The sequence below is a fragment of the Sinocyclocheilus rhinocerous genome, unplaced genomic scaffold (genome assembly GCF_001515625.1).
Source record: "Sinocyclocheilus rhinocerous isolate Xijiao unplaced genomic scaffold, SAMN03320098_v1.1 scaffold1185, whole genome shotgun sequence".
NCBI classification, from domain to species: domain Eukaryota; kingdom Metazoa; phylum Chordata; class Actinopteri; order Cypriniformes; family Cyprinidae; genus Sinocyclocheilus; species Sinocyclocheilus rhinocerous.
This window is the reverse complement of record NW_015627555.1, coordinates 317104-326493: the sequence shown is the minus strand read 5'-3', so window position 1 is coordinate 326493 and position 9390 is coordinate 317104. Positions and strand designations below refer to the sequence as shown.

Sequence of the window (9390 nt, the reverse complement as noted above, 5' to 3'; positions counted from 1 at the left end):
GATTTCTTACCTTAATTTAAGGAAGTGTTATGAAAAGGTCCACAGGACACACATTATTGTTCAAAAGTTTGCGGTCAGTAATACTTTTTAAATGTTTTTTTTTTAACAAAGTCTCTTATCCTCACCAAAGCTGCATTTGAACAAAGTAAAAACTATTTAATATAATTTAATAATACAATTTAAAATAACTTCTTCTTTTTGAATATATTATAAAATGTAATTTATTCCTGTGATGCAAAGCTGAATTTTCAGCATCATTACTCCAGTCTTCAGTGTCACATGATCCTTCAGAAATCATTCTGATATGCTGATTTGTTGCTCAGAAAGTTTCCTGTCATTATCAATGTTGAAAACAGTTTTTGCTGCTTAATATTTTTTATGAAAACTGCACATACATTTTTTTTTAAATTCATAGATGAAAAGACGGAAGGTCAAGAGCAGCGTTTATATGAAAGATATATTTGTAACATTATAAATATCTTTACTGTCACTTTTGATTAATTTGATGCATCCTTGCTGAATAAAAGTATTAATTTCTTTTAAAAAATCTTACAAACTCCAGACTTTTGAACAGTAGCATAATTTACAATGCAATATAATTGTTTTACATTGTTTTTAACGATACATCTCATTATTAATTTCCATCATTTTTGTCCCTTCAGATGTATTTACATACAGTGAATCCAGCTAATAGTATTCCCTCTTTCTAAAAATGATTGAATAATTTCTTTATTTTGATAATACATGTTAATATCACTCTGTAGTAATGTGGCCATTTTGGTCGACTTTGTTCTTTCTCATGCTGCTGAATTTGGGCCTCTCCACCATGTTTGGCAGCATGCAGGGGATTCTTACCCCACTCATGGACAACTTCCGAGTGCTGGGGCGCCACAAGACCATGTTGACGGGTACACACAAATAGACACACTAATACTAAATGATATTGTGCCCTGGCTGTAAATGTCACATAACTTGGCCGTATGATTGTATAATTTGCAGTGTGTAGCTGTATCCTGGGCTTCTTCATTGGCCTGCTATTCACTCAGAGAAGTGGCAACTATTTCGTGACCATGTTTGATGACTATTCTGCCACATTGCCACTGATCATCGTTGTCGTTTTTGAAACTGTCAGCGTGGCATGGATTTACGGTGCTGATCGGTGAGATGAAATGTGAAATGATAGATTTCTATTATGATTATCCTGGAGTTTGTGTGATCGGCTGTTTGTAGTCTTTTTTTAATCCTCACTGTATTTGCTGTTCTTCAGTTTCTTGGATGATGTGGAGGTGATGCTGCACTGGCGCCCTCCAGTGGTTTATAGCTATTTGTGGAGGTATGTTGGTCTGCTTGGCATGGTGGGATTGCTGGCGGCTAGTCTTCTCCGCATGGTCTTCAAACGGCCCACTTACACAGCTTGGAATCACACCACGGTATTATACACTCTCAAATAAGATGGAACATTATAAACTAACTTCTATGTAAAAAAAAAAAAAAAAAGAATTATGACTGTAGATACCTTTTAAAGGGCCAAAAAAATCTGTCATAATTTACTTACCTTCATGTTTTTCCAAACCTGAATGACTATATATTTTGAAAAAAGTCTTGTGTATTTTTACACATACACTACTGTTCAAAATTTCGGGTTTTAATGTTTTTGAAAGAAGTCTTTCATGTTCATTAAGACTGCATTTATTTGACAAAATACAGTCATTTTAGAAAATAAATAATAATTATTATTACCATTAACAATAGCTGTTTTCTATGTTAATATATTTTAAAATGTAATTTATTCCTATGATGCTAAAGCTGAATTTTCAGCATCATTACTCCAGTCTTCAGTGTCACATGATCCTTCAGAAATCATTCTAGTATGCTGATTTGCTGCCCAAGAAACACCATTACATTACATTACATTTAGACATTTAGCAGACGCTTTTATCCAAAGCGACTTACAAATGAGGACAATTAACAATTAACATCAATGTTGGAAACAAAATGTTGTGAAAACCTTGATGCATTTTATTTATCCAGGAATCTTTGATGAATAGAAAAAAAATGTATCACTTTCTTTAATAAAATTGAACAGTGAAGGTCAATTAGCTACAGTCTTGTTTTGGACCCCATTTACTTTTATTGTATGAACAAAAACATCATATTGCTACAGATTATCTACACCGGGTTGGTGACAGTATTTCTCTCTGTCAGGGATCTGAAACTAGCCTGGAGTATCCTGGATGGGCTCTGGTCATGCTCTCCATGCTGATCATCGTAGCATTTCTCCCCGTTCCCATTGGCTACCTGCTCTCCTTCCTCAGAGGTGGACAGAGCCTACCAGTGGAGCAGGGCGAAGTTGAGCCTCCGAGAGAACGATACTCTAAATGCAATTCTGCTGAGCCAGAGCCAAATAACCATCACTCCCCACTGGATGAAGACAGGAATCGGCCGTGCTCCACCTTCCTTCCACTGGGTGCTGAACACTACATGCTGCTCCCGCAACAGGAAGATGCAGAGGAAGAGGAAGACACTGTGTTGTAAGGAAATGCACGGACAAAATCGAGATAAACAGGGGTTTGAGCAGAAAATAACAAGACTATTTATTGATCAGTATTGGAGTTGTCTAATGGAGTGGAGGGAGGCAGACTCCATTTATTCACATTATGCTAATGAACATTCATGAAAATTATGTCAACCAAGGCCCTATTTGAGAGGGGTGCTTTTTATGAGTGCACCAATCATTGAATTGCTTTGTACTTGAATCCTTACATGTACTTAGTGATGTGCTCTATACCAAAAGTGCCTCTTAAAGGAATAGTTCTCCTAAAAATGAAAATTTGCTGAAAATGTACTCACCCTCAGGCCAAGATGTAGATACATTTGGAACAGATTTGAAGCTAAAATCATCATGATGAATTTCTTTCTTACAAACACACAGCCTCGTTGTGTGGGTTACTTGTGGGTTATTGTGATGTTATTTCATCGGCTGTTTGGACTCTCACTGCAGAGGATCCATTGTTGAACAAGTGATGTAATGCTAAATTTCTCCAGATCTGTTTCGACAAATAAACAAACTCATCTACATCTTGGATGGCCAGTTTTTGAGTACATTTTTGGCAAATTTTCATTTTTAGGAGAACTATTCCTTTAAAATGGTATTTAGAGGTTAAAGGTTTCTTTGAGTATGAAACTATTAGTTGTTAACTTTATTAATAAGCTAGTTCTAGCCTGGAATCCGTTATAATATAAAGAGAAAATTGTATTATATATTATTAATAGAGTTATATGAAATGTCAAAAGTTATCGGACATAAATTAGACTGCTGTTCAAAAGTTTGGGATCAGTAAGATTTGTAATGTTTTTTTTTTTTAAAGAAGTCTCTTCTGCTCATCAAGGCTGCATTTATTTGATCAGAAATACAGAAAAAACAGTAATGCTGTGAAATATTATTGCAATTTAAAATAATGGTTTTCTATTTTAATATACTTAAAAATATAATTTATTCCTGTGAAAGCTGAATTTTCATCAGCATCATTACCGGTACTCCAGTCTTCAGTGTCACATGATCCTTCAGAAATCATTCTGATATGCTGATTTATTATCAGTGCTGGAAACTGCTTAATATTTTTTTTTGGAACTTGTGATACTTTTTTCAGGATTATTTGATGAATAAAAAGTTAAAAAGAACAGCATTTATTCAAAATAGAAATATTTTGTAACAATATACACTACCATTCAAAAAACATTTTGAAAGAAATTAATGTTTTTATTCAGCAAGGATGTGTTTAATTGATAAAAATGATAATAAAGACTTATATTGTTAGAAAATATTTATATTTTAAATAAAACATGGTTCTTTTTAACTTTATTCATCAAATAATCCTGAAAAAAGTATCACAGGTTCCAAAAAAATATTAATTTGTAGTTTTCAGTGACAGTAAAATACTACAATGTTTTTAGTACAGCCACAGATCATAGTATAAACGATATGACTATCAAATGCCGCAGATTGCACAAATATTAGGTTACTTTGTCAAACAGGAAGCACAATTCATGGTTGAGCATCACCCACCCACTCCGAATATCTACATATATGTTTTCATTTTCAGGTTTGTACAACCCCACTGGTAATACGATGCAATTTAAGCCATGACTCCATAATGCCAAACTTAGACTACACAGGAAGAAAAGGCTTTACATTCATAGTGCACAGTTTGCAGTAACATTGAATTATACTGTGATATCAGAAGAACAATGCAGAACAGTTAAAATAAATGACTGCTATGTGGATCCTCGGTTGAATAAGGTGTGTGAACACAAATACAGACGGCAGCTTCATTTCATGTTGGTTCATGATGGTTATTATGGGTGGAAAAGCTCAGCGTGCTTTTGGTTCGTTTCAGGCTGACCAGAAAAATTGTAGTCTATATTTTAGACTGATCCACAAAAGAGGTTTTAGTCATTAGACTAAACATGAATGCTTTTTTAAATGTTTATGCTGTTGTTCATGCTTTGATTTGTGTATGTACATTATAGGGGGTGTTTACTTCCTTTGTGAGTATTCTTTTGTTCATTCACTTCTGTTGTAATGTAATATGACAGTACATACAGTATAGTTTGGATACTTCAGAGTGAGTAAGTGTATGTGTATGCCTGTTAAAAACAAGATTTTGTAATTACCTTCGCAGTTTTGTGCCATACTAAAGAGTCACTGTATGTAGTCTGTACCAAATAAAAAGTTATTTGGCACATTATTTCTTTCATTAATATTTATTTAGTTTACCAGCGTATGTTTTTTTCTGTTCTGTTATATGTATAAAACTGAAGATTTTGTTTACTTACGTTCAATTGATCATTTTAAGTTCAATTCAAATTGTACAAAACTGTACACATGTATACAGTTTTCATAATAAATGTAAAGGGGTTTTAAGATAGAACTGGTTTCAAACCAATTTAGTGAAAGTAGAATGAAACCCCTATTACCCCTAATATTTCCCTATATATTTTCCTCTCAAATTTTCTTTTGACTCCATAGCGACACCTTGTGAAATATTTAATTGGTGGAACCTATTAAAAACCCATCTGTACGAAGTGAAAACGTGCAGATGTTACCTTAGTGAGCCAGTTTTACCTGATATGCGTTATCCTTAACCTAAATAGATACAGTCAAACCAAAATTTATTCAGACACCTTCAACATTTCACACATTATCACAGTTTATTCGCTATAGTTTAGAAAATGGTAATAAAATATGAGTTAAACTGCGTCAGAACAAATTCATCTTGATAATATCAGATAACAATTAAGCAAAACATGGTCAGGTCAAAGTGTCTAAATAATTTTTGGTCCCAAATTTTTTATCAATTTTACTGGTAGTCCACTCTATGAAGAATTTTTGGGTACAATAAGTCACAGTTTACTTTATTTTGCTATCCTCACTTACATAAATGAACTATAGATCTATAGTACTATATATATATATATATATATGTGTGTGTGTGTGTGTGTGTATGTGTGTGTTTGTTCGTGTAACCCTATATATATATATATATATATGTGTGTGTGTGTGTGTGTGTATGTGTGTGTTTGTTCGTGTAACCCTATATATATATATATATATATAGGCCTATGTGTATGTGTGTGTGTCTATGTTCGTGTAACCATACAAAAAATATAGACAGGTTGATTCAGTCTGTTTTTATGTTATTATTATGAAAATAAGAATTTGACCTGAATAGGCTACCGGTTGGTTTAGATGTTAGGTTATATTAAATCTTACGTTATCTGGCAAACAGTTATATTTAAATTGTGTAGGCTATTAATTACCGTTAATGAATTGCCAAATTATCAATATTATTTAAATCTGCAAATATCTCTGTAGTAAACGCAAGGCGGCGATAGACTGCACATAAACTTTCACACAGGGACCTCAAGCGCCATCACATGATGCTGAGAAACTCTGCGCCCAAACACAACTTTTATTTACAGGTGACAAATTGTGTGATATTTACTGTAGCTAGACTATTACGGGCTAGTAACGTGATCAAGGTATAATTTTAAAAAAGCTTTTATTCATTATATAAAAATATGTCAATATGTCTTTATGCTTTATATAATTTGTGATATATTTGTGTGTGTGTGTGTTAAAGTAAATTATTTTACTTATTTTATGTAATGTGCAGTCTGGTAAATGTTATTGTGTGTTGTTCACAAGTTCAAAAAGCAAAAATAAAATGTAAAAAAGTTCTACCATAGTACGCACGGGACAGGAGCATACCGGTCGGACTCGGGAGTCGCGAGGATGGAGATCCGTCCGGACCGTTTTAAGGCTCAGGCAGGAAAAACTTTGGGAAAAATACACAGGTGAGGAAGTATCTAACTATCCTCAAAGCATTTTGGTTCTTTAAGAAGTTTTCATTTAATTGTTTTATATTTCTCTTGGTTTCTCTGTATTCTTGTTTAAAAACAAAACATAGTGTTTAAAAGTGATTTATGTCGAAATCGTGGTGTTGAGAAAACATCTGGAATTCAAAGGCGTTGAGTTAATGACAGTGACCGGATTTACTGAGGAAACGTGCTGGTGAAACCGTATTATATCAAGTTCACTACCAAAAAGTGATTCTATGCCCTTCTCTGTGCGTGCGTGTATGTACGTGTGTATATCTGCTTTAAGATGTCAGGTGCAAACCCTTGTCGTGATTGAATCTCAGTCAAAGGTGTTCTTATGTAATCTGTTTGCACGTAATGCGTCCACTCTGTCCGATTGAGAAGATTGTCCAGATGGATCAGATTAGTTCGCGGCCAACCCGGTGCCACAGACATCCGACGCATGGCATTGGTGGCTTGCTCTCTCTAGTAGCCTATCTGTGAGCGTGAGCGAGTTCATATTTCAAATAAACCTTTTTATTCCACCTGAGCGTCAGGTAGTCCCGCGCATCACTGCACAGCTCGCGCGTCCCGGGACACACACGAGCTCTGATTCCACGCGCTAGTTGACAAAGCAGACCGAGCTCAGAGAACAGGAAGTCGTTGACCAAATTTGGTTTTAATACGCCACGAGTACTAAACATAATACAAATGTTCCATACTAAAAAAAAAGAACAAGTATTTTATATTAGTAACAAAAAACGTGTAAGAATGAATGATTAATGAATGATTAATTTGTTTCATCAACTAAACTGTATTATGTTTTAAAACTAATTAGGAAGGAAGGAAGTATTTTGTCATGACAGATTTGGTGTTGAGCGCATTTGTTAATTCGATAGGCTATCTGTTTTAGGCGCAAATTCTGACAGGATGGACTGCCCAAAGGTCAAAGTACATCCCTTTCGAATAAGTTTATCTAATACCCAGAAAAAATGTTTGATAACCACTAACATCCGTGTCTTGTTTTATAAAAAGTTCTATAAATAAATACAACATTTTGTAGATTATGTGCGACGTCCTCACAGTCGTCAATATTCAATATCAATGACCGTGCGCTTTATACTCTTCCAATGGATTTTAGGTAGCAACGAAACGTTTAAATCCAGCTCGAAAATAGCCCATGAGGAACACATACACACCCACACACAGCTGTCGGCCCTACAAATCCCTGAACGCCCCCTCCCCATCACTTCCTCGTCTCTCGCGAGCTCGCAGTCTCAGGATTAAGTGAAGGGCAGCACACGACTCCCGTTTTTTAGCGATGCCGCGGCACGTGTGCCGTGGTGACTCTCTGGGAGTGAATTTAATAGAACTTTTTGAATAAAACGTGCTTTTGTCCGCATACTAGAAATTGTATGTGCCTTTTAAGTGTAGTGTGAAACTAAAGGAATGGTGTCTGTGGAAAAGTTTGTTTTAAAAGTAAACTGCTGATTTGGATTTCTGCCTCTCATCTTTAGCTGTGAGACTCCCTGATAATATTCTAGAGAAAGCATCAGCAGCTGATTAATCATTTAAAGCTCAGCAATGCGTCTCCTTCTCCTACTGTTTCAGCCTCACAGGCCAGCAAACACACACCTCACACCTGCAGTTTTCCCTCTGTCATTCCTACTCCATCTCTCCACCTCACTCTTCACATTCAGTCATTCCTCAGTGAGGAATAGATGCTATGCTACCTGTGACATTTTGGTTTTAATTAAGTAAATGATCTTAAAACACACTTTTCACTGTGTGTTGCCTCACAGAAAAACTCTAATTTTTCTTAAAAATCATTTTTTTTCAACGGTTTTTCAAACATTTTTCAACGTTTTATCCACCGACATTTAATGACAGTCTGTGATGGAAATGATATTGTAAGCAGTCAAATGGCGACTCTTTTGTTTTGCAAAGGACAATTTCATAGCTTTATGATCTTAAATACACAACCTAAATGCTATTTTCACACATAGTAAATCATTTTACAAAATTACAGCTTGTTGAATTACAACTTGAGATTTATTCTGTGATTTATTGTAAAATAATTTTTGTTTAAAAAGGATATTTACTTCAGTGATTTTTTTTCACATCAGATGTCTTATATTTCAAAGCAGGCTCTTCATCTATCTTTCATAACCAAGTATGCTAACTTTTAATAAAATGTTATTTTTGATGACACTAGTTTAGATTATCCTTTTTAAACACATTTTATTATGAATTTTCATATTTTAAAACTGCTGATTTAAAGTACCAAATTATTGATTTAAGTGTTATGAAAAAATGTATGTTTTAATAAAAAAAACAACAACAACATATAAGTGCCATAGTTGAGCAAACACTTATACATATTGTACTCCTCAATATTTTTGTTCCATAATGAATTCAATTTTTGTTCAGATTTCTGACTCGTTCTGATTCCAAGAGAAACATTCTAGGTCTTAACTAAAAAGTAAATTAAAACTTGCATTTACAAATATGATGTGGTCAGCTAATGGTGCTAAGGTAATGTTTTCTAGCTGTGCCAGGCACTATTTTGCACAGATTTTAATCCTTGTTTGTCGTTCCTGTTTTACGTGTTGACTAGACTGCTTATCTGAAAGCATGTGAAGGTCAGGCTGCTGGGATATGTATAAGTTTGCATGTGTGTGTGTGTGTGTGTCAGGAGGGGGGGAAGTATCTCCCCAGGTGACACGGTCCCACTGAGACCCAATCTGTTACATAGACGCAGGGGAGGGTCAGAGGAGTTTGGCATAAAAACCATAAAACAACACTGATGGTAGAACAGAAAGAAACGTGTAGGGGAGAGGGGAAATAGATTTGTGGATGAGTTTTAATCTGTTACCTTTATTTTTTCATGAATTAACCAAACAAGGTCAGAGAGGCGAATAGATTCAGAACACCTCTCTGTACAAGAAACGGCTAGAGAATAGTGAGCTAAGATGATAAAAGGCTGAACAGAACATAGATGAAGTGATGGTCAGAGAGAGAGAGGGGGGG

The 9390-nt window shown here is 34.9% G+C and overlaps 1 protein-coding gene and 1 pseudogene across 1 annotated transcript in view; both read left to right on the top strand.

Annotated features, from left to right (window-relative positions):
* LOC107731169 (sodium-dependent neutral amino acid transporter B(0)AT2-like) overlaps positions 1 to 2544 on the top strand; it is an 11800-nt pseudogene extending 9256 nt beyond the window's left edge.
* A 3714-nt stretch (positions 2545 to 6258) lies between these two features.
* The window catches only part of LOC107731050 (vesicular glutamate transporter 1-like), a 20971-nt gene continuing 17839 nt past the window's right edge, over positions 6259 to 9390 (top strand). Inside the window, exon 1 of the mRNA XM_016542037.1 lies at positions 6259 to 6357. Within this exon, the coding sequence (XP_016397523.1) occupies positions 6296 to 6357 (62 nt within the window). The 5' untranslated portion in view covers positions 6259 to 6295. The remainder of the gene's footprint in view (positions 6358 to 9390) is intronic.